General features: G+C 43.0%; 6 protein-coding genes across 7 annotated transcripts; 1 reads left to right on the top strand and 5 right to left on the bottom strand.

Annotated features, from left to right (window-relative positions):
• The first annotated feature begins 74 nt into the window (after positions 1-74).
• On the top strand, positions 75-3640 carry Bcsec5. Its single transcript, XM_001554099.2, has 3 exons — positions 75-639; positions 686-2766; positions 2818-3640. Exons 1-3 carry the CDS (start codon positions 291-293, stop codon positions 3517-3519), a joined length of 3132 nt encoding a protein of 1043 aa, XP_001554149.1. The 5' UTR covers positions 75-290; the 3' UTR covers positions 3520-3640.
• Positions 3641-3685: 45 nt separating this feature from the next.
• Positions 3686-7437, bottom strand: BCIN_07g04260 (hypothetical protein). The gene is made up of 5 exons (XM_024694058.1): positions 6613-7437; positions 6166-6565; positions 5850-6025; positions 5045-5796; positions 3686-4984 (listed from the first exon to the last, which is right to left on the bottom strand). Exons 1-5 carry the CDS (start codon positions 7176-7178, stop codon positions 3951-3953), a joined length of 2928 nt encoding a protein of 975 aa, XP_024549847.1. The 5' UTR covers positions 7179-7437; the 3' UTR covers positions 3686-3950.
• Positions 7438-7780: 343 nt separating this feature from the next.
• Bcorc4 lies at positions 7781-10921 on the bottom strand. Its single transcript, XM_024694057.1, has 5 exons — positions 10021-10921; positions 9222-9935; positions 8994-9155; positions 8512-8943; positions 7781-8461 (listed from the first exon to the last, which is right to left on the bottom strand). The coding sequence occupies exons 1-5, from the start codon at positions 10798-10800 to the stop codon at positions 7889-7891; spliced, it is 2661 nt and encodes an 886-aa protein (XP_024549846.1). The 5' UTR covers positions 10801-10921; the 3' UTR covers positions 7781-7888.
• An 869-nt stretch (positions 10922-11790) lies between these two features.
• Positions 11791-12914, bottom strand: BCIN_07g04240 (hypothetical protein). Its single transcript, XM_001554102.2, has one exon. It carries the CDS (start codon positions 12758-12760, stop codon positions 12017-12019), a length of 744 nt encoding a protein of 247 aa, XP_001554152.1. The 5' UTR covers positions 12761-12914; the 3' UTR covers positions 11791-12016.
• A 1278-nt stretch (positions 12915-14192) lies between these two features.
• BCIN_07g04230 (hypothetical protein) lies at positions 14193-15793 on the bottom strand. Of its 2 annotated transcripts, none has more exons than XM_001554103.2 (2): positions 15261-15793; positions 14193-15208 (listed from the first exon to the last, which is right to left on the bottom strand). In XM_001554103.2, exons 1-2 carry the CDS (start codon positions 15315-15317, stop codon positions 14384-14386), a joined length of 882 nt encoding a protein of 293 aa, XP_001554153.1. In that variant the 5' UTR covers positions 15318-15793; the 3' UTR covers positions 14193-14383. Both variants share the same exon structure in this region, with proteins under 2 accessions (XP_001554153.1, XP_024549845.1).
• Positions 15794-16793: 1000 nt separating this feature from the next.
• On the bottom strand, positions 16794-18297 carry BCIN_07g04220 (hypothetical protein). The gene has a single exon (XM_024694055.1). It carries the CDS (start codon positions 18147-18149, stop codon positions 16914-16916), a length of 1236 nt encoding a protein of 411 aa, XP_024549844.1. The 5' UTR covers positions 18150-18297; the 3' UTR covers positions 16794-16913.
• Positions 18298-20599: the final 2302 nt, after the last annotated feature.

The following is a 20599-nucleotide window of genomic DNA, read 5'->3' as shown; positions in this document are numbered from 1 at the left end:
CCCACTTTCAGCCGTTTTGGCCCGGAATCATTATCGGCAATTCCCGACTTGCGATTCTGTACCTAATGAGTATTGATGCTCAAACTAATGAATGAATGATACACGCTCATACATTGAATCAAACGGCTGTGAAGTAGAACCTCGACAAACTATAATATATTTCATAAATTCGGGTTCAATCCAATTCAGATTTGGAATCTCAAAGTGGAATATGTAGCGTTGGAATTTAATTTATGAATTAATACCTCTAAATATCAGTTGCGACAGCCTCGAATTAAACACGATTCAATATGACGGACATGGAGCGGACCATTCTGGACCACTACCAGCTTTCATCTCCATATCCTATAGAGTGGCCGGCGGATAAAGATACAAGTGACGTTTCAGATGAGGAGGATGAAGCTCCCAAGTCCAACCAGAATGGTGCAATGGCTGCAGCTGTCGCACGCAGAAAGTCCAAATACTTCGCCCTGGAAAGAGCTAGTGATCGCAAGAGTCTCATTCCTAATGCACAAAAGTCGGGGGATGGGGTAGAGAATTTGGTTCAAAGAGACGAGCAAGATCCTCTTGGTAGCACCGATAGTGTTGTGAGAGTTCTTCGGCAACAGGGTCTACCAGTACAAGACGACATAGCTTTGCGTTTGTCTATCCTTCATTCCTCTTATACTTTCACTGACAGTACTAGGTAACAGGTTTCTCTTGTCGTCTACAACATTCTCGCCCGCCTTATTCCTCTCCCAAGTCCATTCTACTGCCTCTACGCAAGATCTGTTACGCGGCTTAGATCTACTCTCTAGATCAATTGACCAAAAGTCCGCATCCCTCAAGGTCCTCGTCGAATCGAACTTCGAACGCTTCGTGCGTGCCAAGGCCACAATTGACAATGTATATACTGAGATGAAATATCGAGGGGCAGAACCACCCACAGCTTCTCGACCTAGACCTCATTCCCGTCATGCCAGCAGAAGCAGTTTTCGAGCCAGTAGTGGTAATCAGATCGGAATGACGACTCCGGCACCTGTGGATGTGAGAAAAAAGAACGCATTGATGAAAGAAAGCGAATATGGTGTCCTTGGAATCAAGACTCCCCTTTTAGACGTGTCCGCAAAGGCAGAAGAGGTGTGGGGACCGGCATTAGGGGGAAGAGAGAAGGAAGATAGCCTGAAAGTAATGGCTGGAACCGTTGACCGGTACAAAGAATATTACGAGGTTAATGCTGCTATTACCGATAGTATCAAGCGCAAAGACTATGAAAGTATTGTCGAAGAATATACAAAAGCAAGACGGTTTGCGGATGACGCAAAGAAACTCACCGAAACGCTAGGAACTACACCACCGACTGATCCCCAGATACACCAAATTCTTCTAGCTGCACGCGTATGGCATGATGTCGAACATCAGATCGAGGATTTTAAACGCGACGTATGGAAGAAGTTATCATTGGCACAAGGTTCAGCTAGAGCAGATGGGATTTTCGGCGCCCAGCAGGATCAGCACATGGAACTTATTGGAATATTACTCGAATTAGGAGTAACAGACAACCCCATCTGGGTTTGGTTACTGAGTCGTTTCGATCACCTTAAAGTCAAAATACAGACAACTTCCGATCGTTCCAAGGTCGAGATTGAAATTTTACGGCGACGACTAGCTAGTGCTGAAAAGCCTGCACCTCAAATTATTGCTACTCACTTACGGTCGCTTGGACGTCAAATGGTAGACAACAAACAAATTTCAGTCGATTCTCCAGATATCATTGAGCTATGGGAAAAACTGAACTCGTTTCTCCATGGCATGTTCTCTGCACAAGGAATTCTTGGCGAAGTGACAGAGTTCTGGCAAACTGTTCAGAGTTTCATTGATGGCAGAGCACAAAAAGCTTTACCAGTGGGTATTAATGGGAAGTCTCGAGAGCATCATCGACTTTCTAATGATAACATTATTGAGCTGCAACAAGGAACAGTTGAGTTAGTAGATATGCTTCGGGAAAGTATATACGAGTTGTTTGTTGATCCTCCAATTGAGGATATCTCAGCACTGTTTTCACCTCTGCCGCCTACCCCACGCACACCAAGAACGGCTGATTCGTTGACCCCGTCTGCTCTTCGAGGTTCTCGATTCACGTTCGATCCAAACAATCTACCACCTCCATCACCTAGACGAGGTGAAGCATGGGAAAAATTTGCCTTCTGGCCACCATGGTCAAATTCAGCCAGTGGAGTCCATTATTTGGCCAAATTCCTTGCGCTTGTAGGTTCTGGTGCAAGTGAAATGTCAGAAGTTTCACCTGTCATTAGTGGAGATGGTTCAGCCCTGGAAAGATTAAAAGCCCTTGTTGGAGGAGCTCGTGAAAGATGCGTGACTGCAATTCTCGCAGCATGGAATAAGGATGCTGAAAATATCAAGGTTTTGGAAGATTGGAGGCGTTCTCCAGATAAAAGAGACCTCACAAGAATGCCAGCCAATTTCAGTGCTTTCGAAAGCGCGATTTTGTCAGGAATGCAAAAAATCCTTTATATTTCTGACGCATCAATCAAGCAAGGCTCTGCTGAGATCGTTCTACCCCCGCCAGCCAAACTCCTGCAAATGGTTCGCAGTCAGTTTGTGACAACCCTCTACAAAGCATTGAGTGGAATGGTCGAGAATGCAGAAAGATCCGTCAAAAAAGCGGAAGATGACTGGACCGCCGATACCGATGGTTTGGCGACTCCTGTGGCGATGGTTGTTGCTACAAGCATGGGTGCTGGAACTGTCGATGCTAGCGATCGCGTAAGTCAAATTATCTATATTTATTCTTGAAAACTGAATTAACTTTTGTAGAACGTTCGGATGCTTTTAACTTTAAGCAATCTGCAAGCACTTCGTGTTGATGTCGTTCCAAATCTTACAACGCAGTTCGAGAATGCTTTCTCGGTCAAACTTACAGAGGAAGCCAAGACGATAAGAGATGTCCTAGGGCAAATTGACGCTCGTCTTTTCCAATCGTATACTAAACCGACTGTTGAGACTCTCCGCGATATTGTGCGTCGCGGAGTTTTGGCACCGGATTGGGCACCAACCGAACAACCAAAAGAAGTTCGGCCTTACGTATACGAAGCTTTACTGTGTCTCGTTATCGTCCATACACAAGTATCTACAACTGCCTCTTCCCTCACTGGTCAAGTTCTCTCTTATCTCTTAGAGCAAGTATCCCTGGAATTCTTAGAGGCCTTCAAACAACGTCAGCGATTTCCCCTCAATTCTCTTATGCAAGCTACTCTTGATATCGAATTTGTCGCACAGACTATGAATCAATATACAACAGAGCGAGCAACAGAGACCTCAAGCCAGATCTATCAAGAGTTAGATAAAGGAACAGATGGCGAAGCGAGAGCCCGGTTACAAAAAATACTGCCTGGGATGAGAGTAGATTTGAAGAGATTAAGGGAAGCGAGTAAGAGCGAATTCTCTTGCTTCAAGAAGGCGAGGAGTGGAAATAAAGCAGATAGAACTGCTAGTTCTAGTGCGCAAAGTACCGTTTAGATAGGAAGACCAATTAGAAAACAACCTCTTCTAAAATTACTCCATCGTAATAACAATATATGGGCCTTGATCGAAAACTTTAACTAGGGGTGGAGAAAATCCGTAGTCCATTGAAGATCCAAAATCAACAAAAATTAAAGATTTATCGTTATTTTTGCGAAGTTTATGGGTATCTCAAGAGCATTACAGAATCATCATGGATGCTCGTCTTTTGTCTGACTCTTCACGAATATCTGTACCATTTTGATTGCTTGGATGCATCACTAAGTTTCTGCTCTTATTTACGAGTACACATGTATGTATGTTGAATATCATAAGAGCTATTGGACTGATCAGGCCGTAAAGACATAATTATTATTAGAAAGCAGCATACCTTATCCCACCTTGATTAAAAGCAATAAACACCATCTCCTCCTAATTTCTTCCTTAGACTAGGATCTCTCACTCGCTTTGCCCGTTGACTTTTCAACATTCCCCGTATTCGGCGTCCAAAGATCCAAAAGCTTCTTAACCACATCATCTCCCCTCTTCAAAACGATTGGAATCTTAATGAAATCTTCTTCATCATCACTATCATCTGAGATTTCACTGTCAGAATAACGTCGGCCCATATGTCTATTATTGCGGCCTGTTCTTCTCACTCTTCCGACTCTACTATCATAAGTAGTATCACTATCGCTCCCCGAGCTACCTGAATCATCGGGATCACTCATACCCATACCTCTATTTCTCCCATTGCCTCTTGGTCGTGGTCTGAAGCGATCAATGTAGACTGGAGCTGCTGCCACAGGCTGTGGTAGCGGAGGCGGTGGTGGAGGTCCAGGCATTGGTAGTGGCATTTCGACCGGTGGACCTGGTCGTGGAGGAAGACCATTGTTGAAGCCGGGGCGTGGACCTCGTACAAGCAGACTATAAACCGCATAAGGTTTATACTCTCTCTTCAGAGATCTTCGAGCGATCAAATGCATCATCGTTGCAGTTTGGGGCGCATGACCACGAGCAACAAGATCCACTTCCCCCATACTATTGTGAAGACTTAGTTCGACCCAGCACCATTCAAACCTGTGATCTCGTTCTTTCATTTGAAGATCTTCCAAGATTTTGTTCATGTGAATAGCGTGTTGATCCGTGAGACGGACTTGAGAGTTGATAACAGAGCCTCCGCGTTTGTTAAATGAATCTACGCGAGCGACTATATCGGGAAGTGTGTTATATTCGTGGGTTATGATTATCTTAAACCATGTGCGAGGCTGGCTGGGCTCGATAGGCTCGGCTTGTCGAATTGTATACTCTGCGTATGTTGTGAGAGCGATTAATGCTTCAGCATCGCTGCAGAGGTGAAGCTCGCTTGAGTTGGAATGTGGTTTAGGGGCCGGAGGCGGGTGTGGCGGTAGAGGGCCATTAAGGCCCCTGGCTTGATTAAAAGGGGGCAAACAATGCTCCTGAGTAGCATGGCACATTCCACCTATATTAATTGCAAAAGTCAACAATTTATCATGATTGAAATACAATGCCTAATACTTACGTGCGGGGGCGCCTAACGAATCTGGGACAATACACCGAGACCCAGTGATATTATTCGAATCTGCTGTCATTGGAGGAGAATTTATGGCCAATTGCATAGGAGGAGACGGATACGGATAAATCATACTTCTGGGAGGAGGGGGAGGGGGGCCTGATAGAACTATAGGGGGTGGCGGACCTGATTGAAGAAATTCTGGAGGTGTAGGAGGAGAAGGAAAGCGCTGTACAAATGTTCCCACAGTTCCACGAGGTATGGGACTCATTCTTTTGCCGTCATCCAAGTGCTCTCGAACAATGGCTAATATGACTCGGCCGTTTGAATGCTGCGGTAGAAGGGGAGTGTCAGACTTCTCTGCAATGAGACTCATCCATGCATTGATTTTATTCTCCTGTAAAACCTTAAGTACCACTACCTCTCGACGCAATTCTGTCTTCCAGTAAGGACACAGAGCGATATCAAGTGTATTGTGTTCAAATCTTGTCAGCTTACTGAAAGTCTCAAGCCAGCTGTTGTCATTCAATTGGCTCAGAATCGTACGCATGTGTGTGGTTTCCAAACTGTGAAAGGCCGAGTGAGGGATTGGTCTAATGTCAGAACCTTGGATTAGAAAAGCGGCAAGTACGCTTGAAGTACTTTCCAAGACTTTCTTCATCTCAGCAGCGAGAGAGTCTTTGCTTCGAAAGAGACTTTTGATCTTGAAGCTAAGGCGGCTGTGGGGAGAATTGAAGAGTTGGCCTTCTGATGCTCGGGGCCTGTCATCATCAGTACTAGGAAATTGCAGTCATCAATTCTTCGTAGAACTTACTCCGCGTGTTTCTTTAATACTTGCTCCTTCTCTGTCTCAGTTACTGAATATTCCTTGCTATTCTGACCTCTCTTGTCCGATATTATTTGTTCAGAGGTTGGTGAATTTGTTGATGGCACCTGCTTCAATGGCAGCGTAACGGGGCCTCTGTGGCTCTCGTATGAGGGAGGTTTGGTCTTGATCAAAATATCAGTACACATGCAAGGTGACTCTTAAAGACTCACATGCTGTGGGCTTTAAAGAAAGGGTTGAGTGTTATGTGAAGAGATAGGGGAAGTGTCTAGAAAATCAGATTTGTTTCGGGGAATTTACTCACATTTGGAGTAGTCAGGCCAATGACTCTGGGAGAAGACGTAGAATTTGGAATCGGCGCTGTTGGCATAGACGCCATTACAGAAGGTGGAGGGGGCGAGGCATTATTCATGACCCTGGGCGCAGGCTGAGGAACCCATATTTCTACAGGCCGAAATGGAGGAAAAGGTGAAGGAGGCGGAAGGGAGTATGTGGAAAAGTTCGGGCGTGGGCTTCGTCTTCTCCTAGAGATAGCCGAGCCAACTTCACTATCGCTATTCGATCCACTCAGCGTGTATGCAGAGCTACTTCTGGAACGAAAGTAGCGACGCCGACTTGGTAAATAGCTACAAACTAGATCGAAAGTGCGGTTGATGCGTTCGTGATAGAGGACGATCTTTTCGATATCGACTTTTCCAGAAGATCTGTATTTGGTAAGCAGTTTCTTCTCAATAGAATATCTTGAACTCACAGATCTCCTAGAAGCGAGCCAACGGTAACAACTTGGTATACCAAAAGAAGATGTAACTGGATCTTTTTGAATTGCTCTAGGTAGGTATATATATCGTTCTCTACACGATACCACACTGCAGTCTCAAGGTCTTTTAGGAACTTTTCCTCGTCGAGCTTTAGTTGCGTTGGCACCACAGGCGCAATGATCTCCGCTTTGGGTGGTTTCGCAATTTTTCGCTTCTTCTTTCGTTCCTCCTTCTGAGCAGCTTTTCTAACCGTAGGAGCAATCTTATCCAAGACCTTAGCACACTCTCCCACAAGCAAATTCACAAATTGAAGGCCATCGTCGCTAAAGACTTGATTCTGGGTTTTACCTGCGTCTTCTCGTTTCAAAAGGCCAAGCACTTCATTGAGCGTACCAATGATAGAACTGAGAAGGCTAACATGTTCCTCAACAACACTAGGTATGATGTATTCATTCTCCGTAGAGAGCAGTCGATATCTATGGAAAATGAAAGAAAGCCGTTTAGCAAAAGACAAGATGTTGTCTAGGCCCAGTAAATCCATCGCTGCAACGTGTCCCATTCTTGCTGTGTCTTTTCCAGGAGGAAATTAATGGTTCAGGTGAAATGAAGGAATTGAACGAGATCTTCGAATAGTAAAGGTCGAGTTGAAAAGGGAATTGAACACCCAGAGCAGATGTATGCTGCCTTGTTTCCCCGCTTCAAACCTATCGAAATGAGGCTAACTGGCCGCAGATGCTTCATTGGAGGAAATGGAAACAAGTTTTATATTAAGCCACAATCCGATTCAATTGTGGTCATGCAGAGAATATGCATCTTTCTAAATTGTAGGTAAAGTGTTTGGCGTTGTACGATTATCAATTCAAAACTCACCGACTGGACTCTGCGTAATCGATAATGATCGTCTAAGAAGCCATCTGCAGGCTGAGAGAATAATCATCTTGTCCGTAACATATTTCGGACCATCTTATGGAAGTAAGTACAGATACAATATATCAATATCGCTCTTGCTAAGATTCACCCGTTCCTGGCCCGAGCATTTGGGGTTGAGATGTAAATTCTAGAAGAGAAGCTGGGCGTTGTCTTTCACAGATGTCTAAATGGAGACTAATGACCATAGAAATATGTCGGCACCCGCAGACCGGTCAGCTTACCAAAGTTTTTTCCTCGCAAACAGGGCGATTCGTGTCACATTTCACCACATGGCGACAAGAATCGACCAATACCGACACTGCAAATATGGCATCATGGATGGATGGATCGACACCGAGTTCATATTTCTCTACACCACTTGAGCATAACCCCAGTCAAACCCTCAACACTGCCGGGAATTTCCTCCAATGCAATATCTACTTTCCACATACGGCCTGCAATTCCACCCACTTGTGCCGCACCAATAGCTGCAGATATAAGCAAATCATAATCTACTAATCGTTCCCATGCCCCCAAAGCGACATCCCTTCCCCATACTTTAGCACTTCCTCCTAAAGCTGCAACTCCCGTGCTCGATGTCTGTATCTTATGCCTTGATGTCAAAGAGCTATACTCGTCGTAAGCCATTGCGAAATTGCAAGTATCCGTGTCTAGAATGATGTCAAGTCGAGCGGCAGCTATCAGCATAGCAAGTTCCAACTCGGATAAACCCTGAAGAATGTGGAGTTTAGAGTCTGGGGCCGAAAGCGCCATATTAGCCTGATTAAATGATTGGCCACGCAATGGGAAGTTCTGCATTGAAAGACTTGATATGGGAAGAATCAAAGAGGTAAAAAATGCAGGCACCGATTTAGACCGGTAGAAATTTGATTGCATATGATGCTTGAAACTTTTGTCGTTGTTGTACAGTTTCTGGTGGCAGTATTAGTTATATGAGCGTGAGAGAGAAAATAGGATCTTACCTCGATCATGTTCTGCCAAAATGATAGAAACTCTCTTTGTCCAGGTGTCGAGATGTCAAATCCCTCGTCATCGTAATCATCGCTGTCAACAATGAGGCCCTGTTTACATACTTCCCAAAATGCTGGAAGACTTCTAGGTAATGATAAATGCACATATCGGTGACTAAAACGACTTTTGACTCTCTTTTCCAGACTTTCGACTACATCCACACGAGTGGTGAGACCAAGTACAGCAATAGGCGCTTTCCTGGCCTGTGCTATATCGAATAGATTGTAAAGTAAAGTTTGTCGAGAATGCGTCGTGAATAGGTCAAATTCGTCTAGTACGAAGACAACAGATTTAGCAGCATGGTCTGTCTCGATTTCTGATATCTCCGATGGATGGGAGAGTAAAGCCAGAAGAGAGGCCAGGGTATCAGCATAATTATTAATCTGTATAAAACGTTAACACAGGCATGATATTAGTCCACACAAATCCCTACCTTGCCGTTAGAGTCATCTTCAATTTCCATTTCCCTGCCCAATTGCCTCCATATCTCGCGCAACGCTAGCCGATCGTCAGTATGGACAAATCCGTTAAGTCTAACGACATGAAATTTTTGTCTATGGTCTTTTCCAAGATCCGAAATTACGGATTCAACCAGCTGCGCATGAATTAGCTTAACGTTTACGTTTTTTTTGGGATTTTTTTTTTTTGGAATGAATCTTACGGTGGTCTTTCCAGAGCCCCTTGCACCAATAAGCAACATAGAGTTACCCTCGCCCGCCAAAACTGTTTGTTCGACGAGCTGATGTACCTTATGCATATCATCTTCATGACCTTGGATTCTCAGACGTTTCTCTCCGGTAAGGCGATTCAGTAATACTCTTTGCATTGTTTTCAGATGGGTTTCAAACCCCTCAATGCTGGGAACTTCATTTGAGATTGGACCCAAATCTATTTCCCTATCGAGTAAATCATGATCTACATCAGAAACGCAAGTCTCACAAAGCCATTCGCCCCGAGGCTTCTTGGGAATGTTTCCGCAAGATTGGTGAACAGCATAATCACAATTCTCACACAGAATAATCTCGTTCGGTTTCTCTGAATCCAATCCTTGGCAAACAGCACATGATATTTCGTCATCAGAGTCGGTCACACCATCGTTTTCAGCAGCTCTCGCTGCTTCTGCTGCTACCCTAGCCTTTTGACACTTCTTGCAAAACCAATCACCTTCGGGTATTTTTGGCACACTGTAACATTTCTGATGCACAATGAGGGGGCATCCATCGCAGAACAAAATCTTGTTCGGAGCTACTGAATCAGGTTTCGTACAGATCTCGCAAACGGGACCGTCATCATCTTCTTCATCATAATAATCATCAATCGAACGTGACGTTAATGGTATAGTTTTGCCCTGTGAATTTTTGAGGCGTGCCTCAGACTGTTATCTAGTTAGTACACATGATGCAACATTCTCAAAGTCGTCCCATGGTAAGCAGTTTTGCTTCATAAATGATTCTACCTACCGGAATATCTTTAAACCCTTCTAAATTATCCTTGCCGGATTCGTCGAATGCAACGCTCTTCCTTATTGTTGGATTCCTAGACTTGCTAGGAGTTAGGATACCTTTTGGAGTCGCGGCTGTTGAACCTGCCAAACCATCTATTATCCGCTTCGGCCTGCCACGTTTCGGTGTGCTAGATTCAGGTGCTTCAGTGGTCTTTCCTCGAGCCTTTGAAACAACATCTTTTGAATTGGGGATTCGCGTTGATCGACTATTGTATGTTTTTTTAGACTTCTCGGCAGGTTCTATATCTTCATTACTAGCTTCAGTGTCTTTGTTCTGCTTGGTCTTCGTAGATTCGTTTTGAATAGCTTGTCGTGACAATGCCTTTGCCTTCTCAAGATATTCTTTATTCTTAGGCGGTCGCCCACGACCACGTTTTGGAGGCGGCACCGCTTCCTTCGCTGTAGACTTTGCCGCCTTAGTGTTTCCCGCTACCGGTTTGGTATTTGATTTCCTTGATGGATTGGTATTCTCTTCTTCGTCATCCGTAACCTTAAAGTCGTAGATATCCTCGCCCAATTCGTCTGGACTATCTTCAGTCTCCTTCTTAACCCCTAAGCCAAGCAGTTTCTTGAACCGACCCGAGATACCGCCAAGCGTGGAGGTAGGCACATCTACCTTCTGACGTTTCGCTGCAGATGTTTGCGATTTTGCAGGTAGAGGGGATAGTTCGTCGGCTTCATCTGATATACGAGATCTAAGGCGTTTCCGTGTACTTGATGGTTCTGGTGGTGACATAATCAAGAAGGAACGGCTTTAGACTTTCTTCGTGTCTAGGGAATGATTCATGTCTTTGGCAAATGTGATTGGGACCAAATGGAGCGGTCGACAATTGTAAAGGTTGCTTGGGAGACGCGTCGTGAATTAAAATAGCGCTAGCGGCCGCTGTGCTACAAGGGCTGTCAAAGGCCATCATCGTTCTCGCCTGAAAGTATCAGATGAATGTATACAATGAATATATCAAGCATTATTCAAAACATCAGGATCATTCAAGACTTTCCAATCCAACATCTACTTGTTGCTCCTATCTGCTTCTAGCATACTCTCTATTCTTACGGTGCAAGTGCAATATCGTTCGTTCCATGCAAAACCTTGAATGGGTTACCAAGTTGTGCGATTTTACATGACCACTTCACTGAGAGAATAACAGATGGATAAGACCCGGATGATCAGTAGTTTTGGAGTGGCATACTAGATGTGGCCTTTAATATTCAAGATGAGTTTGAAAGTTTAGGCCATCTGAATATTCCAATTGTATTCGGAGGTTGAAAGGCTCAGGTTGTCGGACAGAAGTCTGTAATGTTGGAGACCCTGACTCAGATTGTAGCGCCGCAGTGTCTCAGTGTTGCATCATGGATGGGCGAACATTCTCTTTGTTTGGGAATACGAAAAAGCATCTATATAGTATGACCAATGATTTTTCGCTGTCTTCGTGTCCTCGTGCAATGAACTAGTCATTAGCAACGAGGCTTTGATCGAAGAGAATTGATGAACGATTATCACCTTCTAAAGATTATCTCATCTATCGGTTGTTCCGACCAGAGACGGCGCGAATAGAGGAAGACCTCCCAATCATTGCAACCTTATTTTATTCATCTTTCCAGTCAAATTTCATGTCAACATTTTATAGAGTGGCTACCTAGTGTTCGAGGTTCAATGATAATCCCGTAGTATATGAGTACTATATTGTAACTGTTAAACAGCTTTGTGCACTTAGATCACATGATATGGGTCTTTACAGCGATAGTACTGTCATTTGGGGTGAAACTCATTAGATTAACTTCGTTATGAACGGCTGAAAGCCATCAAAAAATTCCCTAAACAGGCATACCAGATGTCCATTCTATATTGTCATTATGGTCATCTCTCATATCGTTGCGCCATAAGACACTCTGCCCTCGACTGCCTCTATAAAACAAACAATTGCGCCGAAGCAGTAACTCTAGAATAATATCTAGGCTGAATAAGCGGGCAAGTCTTTCTCGTCTTCATTCACTTCCCGAACTGTAACATTGAATATGTCCTTCATTTTCGCCCCGAACTTGGTCCAAGTACATTTTCCGGGAATGCAGTGACACACACATCCACAATCCATCACATCGTCTTCTCTTGTCTTGCCACCCGCGTGGAATCCTAAGGTTTTATTCTCTTGATAAAGAAGCATCTCAAGAATCGATAGATATATGAAAGTGTCCAATTCCCCCTCAGCATTATCAAAGGGTTCACCTGACGTGACGATATTACACTTGTCATACATGCGAAATTTTCCAGAAACTCCGTTGAAACAATTCGGATCGAAAGCCATCATAGCGTAGACCCGCATCTCGCCTTCTTTCGTTAAAAAGTATTGCATTGTCGTTTTCTGGTATTTCCATGTATATTTCCCAGAAAGTTCCCGACCCTCAAGATATTTTTCAGAAGCAGTATACTTGAAGGATAATCTCTGATGAGTTGAGAAACAAAAGTTTCTGCGCTTCAGTCTGATTTGTTTTCCAGAAGCAAGACACATAAGATACCCTCTGCCTCTTTTATTGACAGTGAGCCAGGAGGATTCAGAGGACGGCGGTGGTAAAGGGGAGTCATCCCGTGTGGATGCAAGGTGAATTCCAGAAGCAGGGGCTGCAAGATGCCAGCGTGCTTCTGACTGGGGATTGATGAAGCATTCCACCTTGAGGGCGCCGTGGTAATACGTCGACATCTTTATGAAAAGGTGTTTGGAATTGTGCTTGGTAAGTGCGAAGAGAAGTTTGGGAGTGTTCAAGTGTGATAGACCAGGAACCGGGGGAAGAGCGTATCTTTGTTCACAATGGTCCAAGCTAACTAAACACTAGTCGCCAAAGATGACATCTATCACATACATACTAACCAAGTATATTGGTATTGATGCCTCTAACTCAATGAAGTCAAGGCTTCTAACTCTGAACACAAATACAAAACAAAGTATAAACCACGCCGCCTTTCTCCAACCAGATCGATTGCACAAGGCTACTCTGCCTTTTCGCAATCATTGCCTTGTTATTAGGGTCATGAATGGCTTATTTAATTGCACCTTTACATGACGGGGTCCTATTACCTTGCCGAATCTCATTTGAAACGCTGATAGAGTAGAAGCCTACATTCTTTTTCTTCTTCGGACTACCAATCCTTTAAAAGAACTTATTCTTCTGTGTCCAAGTCCGATTTTCACTGTACTTCCGAGGCCAACGTCCAGTTCATAGGATGTTGAGATGTGCGCTAAATCTATCTACCGAATCGAACCGTTCACACTCAACGGGTTTAGCGGGCCCAACACTTTACTCTAGCTATTTAGGTAGACGGATTGACATCCGGAACGTAGACTCGAAAGATTATCGCAACAACATCAAAAGCAAAGCTGAATTTAACAACAGGTTTATAACAGTTATCAGAAACACCGTATCAAAATGGCAATTGCTTATCTCCAGTCAAGTTTATTTGGGTTCACATGAAACTCGAATGATGAGGGGTAAGCTTGAGAGAAGCTAGATTTATATATCTCTCAACGATGCAAGCGTTGGGTTCAGATCTTTGACTGGATTTGAATACAAGCCTTTGATTATTTTGGCAGTATCTACAAAGTCCAACAGGTATAAGGCATTTTGAATTGCATGTGAAGATCAGCATGGACACTTTACGTTATTCATATCCGGGCGATATGAAAGCAGCGAATAACGAAGAGAGCAATTGGTCGAGAGTCTGCAGCCCAGGTGTTAGCATATACTTTAAATAGACTTCTTACCACATATACACAAAAAGTACGTACCGCACTAAACCATATCGAGATAAGGTTATTGACCTATTTCCTATTTCCACGTGATAGATTCGAACATCCAATGATACTCACGGAACCTTGTTCCCAAATGGGAATAGTGTAACACTACGTCGTTGAGTTTATGCGGTGTTTGCTTCTTCGGCCCCTAATAAATAGATTTCTCTTCTGATGATGTGATTATCTAGGAAAATCTGCCCAGGCTCGAGGTCGGAGATGCATAGTCGGTAGTGTCGGGACTACAAGTGAGGCTAGCTCTATCCTATGATCATCAATCGAGTCAACACGCACTAGCTTATGTTAACTTTCCATTGAGTTTCACGTGGCGACAAACAACTTTGAATGCAGCGATGTTATTGATCTAAATGTCTTTGGAGGTTTATAGATTGTCGCAGCGATTGTTGTCTCACTTGAAAATTATGAAAGGTACTGAAAAAGCTAACTTGGTACATTGATTCATTCCGAGTACCGATACCCATCATTCCATCATTATCATATAGTTCTATCGTACACGTACCACCTTTCATAAGATCATTAAGCACCGGCATGTAAGATATATCCACCATCGACAGCCACGGTCTGACCGTTCAGATACTGATTGGTAGCCGCGAACAATATCGCACCGGCCATGTCTTCGTCCTTGCCCGGTCTTTTGGCGGGAACCTTCTCATACTTCTCCTTCTCGATGTGGCTCTTCTGATCTTGTCCACTCTCGCCACCAGTCGTCATCTCACTAGGGAATACACCCGGTGCAATGCTATTGACTCTGATCTTCAATCCATTACCCGCGATCTCCGAAGATAGCATCTTCGTCAAGTGAATGGCTGCAGCTTTGCTAGCGTTGTATCCGAAATGATGTTGTGAAGATTGGACAATACCGGAGATCGAGGAGATGTTAATCACAGTTCCGGAGTATCCGTATTGATGGTCCGAAGCCTTTTGAAGCAGAGGAAGGAAAGCTGTGGTCATGAAGAATAATTGAGGAACATTGGTACGGTAGGTATTGCACCAATCATCAAATGTCGAACTCTCATCATCAAAAAGATTCTTCTTCATTTCCTCCGCAGTCTTGGCCTCCGTTTGCTGAGTAGCTCCAGAAATTCCGGCATTGTTGATTAAAATGCAAAGGCATTTCTCTTTTGACTCAATCTCCTTTACCACACGAGCAATTTCGTCTTTACGTGTAACGTCTGCAACGATAGGGATAATTTCTCCCTCAATGTTTTGGCCGTGATGCTTAACAACATTTTCAAGCTTTTCTTCCGTTCGTCCCACAATATATACTTTGGCACCGTTTACAGCCAGTGCTTGAGTTGCCATCAAACCAATTCCTGATCCGCCGCCTGTCACGAGGGCCACCTGCTTTATGTGAGTCTCATATCCATTTCAATATAAAGAAGAGGGCAATTACCTTGCCCTTGACATTGAACACATTGCTCAAAAGAAAGTTCTTGTTGGAATCTGACATTTTGGTTGTAGAAGTTGAGAAGTGATTTGTAAATTGTTGAAATTGAGGATTGGAGATGCTTTTCATATAGTTTTGATATTGCGTTATGGAGGAAATGCTCCGGGATGGGATTCTGCAGACGCTTCGGCGGGATGAATTGGCAAATGTCATTGACGTCATTACTGAAGAGTACTTGGGACGACTGATACGTAATAATGCATTTTGTGACATGATTGTGGACTGTTTCTCCCAGAATATGAGTTGAAGACGTAATATTAAAGGAAGTTGTGAGAAATTGTCGGTTGATTGAATTAAAAGGAGATGGAGATAGAAAAAGAGAAACGACTAGCAAGGAAAGCATCTCAAATGTATTCACGCCATCAAACCATAATGAAAAAGCGGGAAGCAATAAAAACATGCAGATTCCCATATTAAAAATGAATCGTCCATAATAATTCCCATCTTCTTGGTTTTCCCTGCCTAAAGTCGGTGATGTCAATACTAATGTGGAGTCTGGGCCTGAAGATCTCTCCCCGCATTTTGATACATTTCGATGACGTTTAACGAACGGGGTGGGTGCTATCACATGATTGTCACGTTTCTTCTCTTCCTCTATCTTTTATGTTGTAGCAATGTTGTCAATTCCTTTGTTAGTTGTCATGCTCAGATTGAATGAGAATTGGATATCCATATATATGCCTGTGAAGATCGATCGAATACTCAAACCGGATATCATTTGAGTAATTAGTCTTGGTCGGGCGAATAACCTGTCAACAACGTCTGCAACTTTTCTCGGAAACTAGTTTTTGTCCTAATAGCTATTTCAAAATTTTGGGGAGAAAGAGAAAATTTGTATCATTTTCTGTTCCCGGATTTTAAAACATTCGTAAGTGAGAGCTCTGCGATCTCAAGTCTAGTAGCGCTAGACGAGATGCATTAGATGGACTTTGGTCTACGCTAAAGATCCCCCTTTTACGCGGGATGACAAGTGATTTTGTTTGTATTTGCATCTTTTTACGACTCTGTTTGTCAAATTTGTATTTCACCTATCTTGATGATAATGTCTTGAGGATGTAATAAATTCCAGAGGTAGTCGGTTGAGGAGGTAGTCATCATCATTTGGTGTTCTAAACAATGAACTTACAGCTGTTTCAAATATGTATATATGGATGCTAATCTGATCAGAAATCTATGATGAGATGATATTTATAGAAACCAATATGAATGAATGTCGGAATGTACCTAAGCCCCTCTCCTCTCTTCTTGTGTGAAGGAAAGAAATGATACTTCTAGCTTGGAGAACTAGGCAACTCCAGATGGAAGAAAATTATCGCATCTACAGAATTATGTAGAGACTGTTGGAGTTCAGAGGTGAAAGAATAAATAAAGAATCGATAGGTTGGGAAAATGGCTTGTCGGCCACAACTGTCTCTACTCGCTCTGAGTTTCAAACATAGTCAGGGTTCAGTCAAAAATAAAAAGATGATGAGAGAAGTATGTAGTCATATTGCTAAATCTTGAGAAGTGAAAAGGGCTTTTTGTTAAGAATACAAATGGGATTATTCAACTCAGCGCCTTCGCCTTTTGTCAGATCAGAAATTTTATCTCCCATACCATTTACACATCAAACTTTTCATCAATAACTCGCCTCAATGACAAACACTCAAAAGCCTCTCTCCCATTATCCAAGGGCATTCCTCTCGAAATCACATCTTTCACACCTTCACCTTCCAGGACCCAATGGTCACTACCAAAAGCATCAATCAAACACCCGACCAACATTCCAACCATCATTGGCGCCATCTTCGATGCTGGGCATAGAAACTTACCTTTCCCAAACGGCATCCATGCTTCCTTATATGCCACGTTACCTTTACTCTCCAATTCAAACCATCGTTCTGGTCTGAAATCATTTCCATCCGTTCCCCATATCTCTTCAGTCCTTTGTATAAACTCAACATCGACCGCGAAGACTGAACCATTGTCTGTATCCTGACGATAAATCCTCTTGGTCGGTGGGTACAAGCGCAGAGCTTCGAAGACGATATCTCGAGCCGAAAACTTTCCTATCCGTTTGCCAAATTGTTCGGCAGTCATGTTTTTCAGAAATTGGGAGAGAACATCTTTCCACTCAGCCGCAACGTCAGACGAGTGACAAAATGAAATTTCGAGGAAACAACGAAGAACAATTCTCCATAGCGTTTCGTATGCAGGGAGAAGAATGTTGAGTGGATTTTCATTTTCGGAGCTAGTGGATAAAGATAGCGAATCGAGTTCGTGATGTAGTGATTTCTGCATTGGGATTTGTGATGGGTGAACGAAACAGGAACATTTGGATGATATCCAAAGGGAGTTGATAAGTTGGGTTATGTGGATGATGGGGATTTGCATGGGTCTCATGTGTTTGGAAGGAAAGAACTTGAGAAGCACGAGTCGAAAACAAAAGACTTGGATTAGTGGACTGAGAGGTGTAATTCCATCTTCAGAGATGGAGGGGGCGATCTCATCATTGAGAATTGGGAGGACTTCTTTTGGCAGGGTGGAGGCTGAATCATTGGATGTCTTCAAAAGAGATGTAGCTGCTTTGAGAAATGATTGGTAGAAAGCTTGATTGGTGGTTGTAAATGCGTTAGAAATGGAGAAAACGCGCACAAGTCGCTGATTCGGTCGAGCTCGAGAGTGAAGTGAAGATTCTTTCAAAATCTCCCTCGCCTCTGACAGATTTCGGATCGATATTATGTTTTCCTTGCAGGTGCATCTTCGGTAGATGTTTTTGTGTGTAGAAAAGCAGATGAAATAGTAGACAAGAATTAGGGCACTGATGGCCATAGCTAATGCAAATATCGGGGCCATCGCTTTTACTCGACCTGAAATTTTCTCTCTCTGGGAAAATGAAATTATTACTGTCCATGACTGGTATTTGTAGGTGAATAAATGGCAATTTCCGCCCACAGCATCTAGATCCTCTCAAGCTTCGACAGTTGGCAACTTCCATTGTCTCGGGAGCCTGCATAATAATATGGATGGGCTTGTTGCTTTTTTCGCCCATTCATCGACTCATAAATAGAGTTGGGCACAGGGTTGGGCAGATCCGGGGTAATCCGGGGTATATCCGGACTTTACAGCCTTCTACTTGATCTTGATCTCTAGAGGGAAGAGTTAACATCTCGCAGAGAAGCTCTAATACCCTGGGTACCCGGAGTATTCTCTATGTGGCACTTTGGATAACGGAAAACATACTATTAGAGCTTCAAATATATAGCTCATAATTATATATGTCCGACTACATGATTCACTACTGTAAATTCAGAAACACTTTCAACTTTAGACAATAACACAGCACGATTGTATGATTTATATTTTGGTTACTTGAGGCATTGAATATCCCTGAGAACTATTCTATAGAGTTCCTATGGGATAGAACAACCACTTTGTAGAAGCCAAATAAGGTACTTGTGCTCATGTCTACCCGTCCATAGGAAGATGTAGGCCCCTGCACCAGAAGAAAACTTGACAAACGGATGAAATTTTGAGTTGCTAGCCCACTATCAGATTCTCTAGAACTCTGAGAGGCGTTTTGATTTGAGCTGAATGGAAAGGGTTTGAAATGGACAACAAACGAAGTTTTCTCTTGGGAATGAGTATGATTGGTGATGGAAAAATGAATTTGTTGGCACGAATTGGGATTGGCTCGAAGAAGGATATTCGCATATCCGTGTGGGGTTTGAAATCGATACAGGTTTAATGTCCAACGACATATTGAGCATGTTGAGCTGGAAACTTCTGAGACTTCACCTATGAACTTTCAGGGTGGTCTTGGTTTTTTCTTGTGGCTTGCGGCTCTGAGCCTCGTCCGACCATATAATGGTTATGTTTCAAGGGCGAATAAATGTAGTGTCGTATTGCCCCGGATTTCTGCAGCGCATAGTAGTGGATCAAATAAGAAATGGACAGGTGCGCAGGCTGCCGTGTGCATAATGCCTTATTCAAACGCTCGATGACATAGTACGTAATATGTTGAATCTTCAGTATTGGGGATCCAGACTCAAGGAACCTGTTTTCAAGGTAAAAAGCAGGTTATAGATGGCTCATAAATGTGCATGTACCCGGCTAGGATAGTTTGCAAACGAAAATGACCCTGAAGATGGATGCTGAATACGAATAATGGAGACTACCTGACGTGACAAATAGAAAGTGATTTGACACGAATATTTGCATCCCTTTGTTCATGCAACTATTCGAACGAAAGTGAATATAAGATTCCTGATCAAGACTATCAACTTTTACGAGGGGAATTATGTATAAGAGACTCAACGCCGATGCGTATTATATTGCGGGAACCGTGAGATAGAACTTCTTTATTACGGACAGCTTAAACCCGTGAAATCATGTGATGAAATATAAATGGCCATGCTATAATGAGATGTTTTTCAAGGCAAAACCAACTTTTAGTATGGCGAGATGGTATCTAAGTCACATGTTTCCCTCTCGATGTCAGATATAGATATTTAGAATTGCTTTTAAAGTCCCCGTGAACAGAATTGATTCACAACCTCATGAATATATTTGGGACTTAGTATCGCACACTGCAACACGTGATGTGGTTGTGGATTTATGGCAAGAACAGAACGGTATTGAGACATAACTATAAGACAAAGCCGTAGATATTCACGACCATATCTTCACCTTGGCTTGAATGTGTTCTACATACAAATATAGTTACAATGTATGGAATGGCTATCGCTACACGCTCGCGATAAACTCCCCAGGTGACACTGCAGAGTAATAGGCGAAAGACGAGACATACTTCTCCGGCGATGAACATTTAAAGCATTCTTTAAAGATTATGTGGTCTATTATTCATTATGAGATAATTATCTTCTAATGATCAATAAATCAGGAGTTGAGTATTCTTTTTTCCACTTGGATCATATCTCATCAAGCCACAGCTTATGGAACAAGTCCAAATAAACCATCTCTCCACGATATCCCCGACGGTTCTTGATTGCTGCCACATGATATGAAACTTACTAGCTAGCAGTTGTTTTTCCACTGTTATCAAAGAAAGCATGCTTTGGAGATCGGAGAGAATAATACGGCCGATGGAATCAGCAACTCAAAATGAATCAACCTTTCTCTACACGAAAGATAAGATGTAGATATAACAAAACCAGATATATGTGACGCGAACACAAGATAACGTTCTAGATCTCGAAAGATGCGCAATATGTTTGATTATTAGAGCTAAAGATATTGCTTCGGTAACTAATGTAACAAATGTATAAATTTTGCAAGCCACATTG

Source organism: Botrytis cinerea, chromosome 7 (genome assembly GCF_000143535.2).
Source record: "Botrytis cinerea B05.10 chromosome 7, complete sequence".
Classification (NCBI taxonomy): domain Eukaryota; kingdom Fungi; phylum Ascomycota; class Leotiomycetes; order Helotiales; family Sclerotiniaceae; genus Botrytis; species Botrytis cinerea.
The sequence above is the reverse complement of the archived record's forward strand: the minus strand, read 5'-3'. Positions and strand labels throughout refer to the sequence as shown.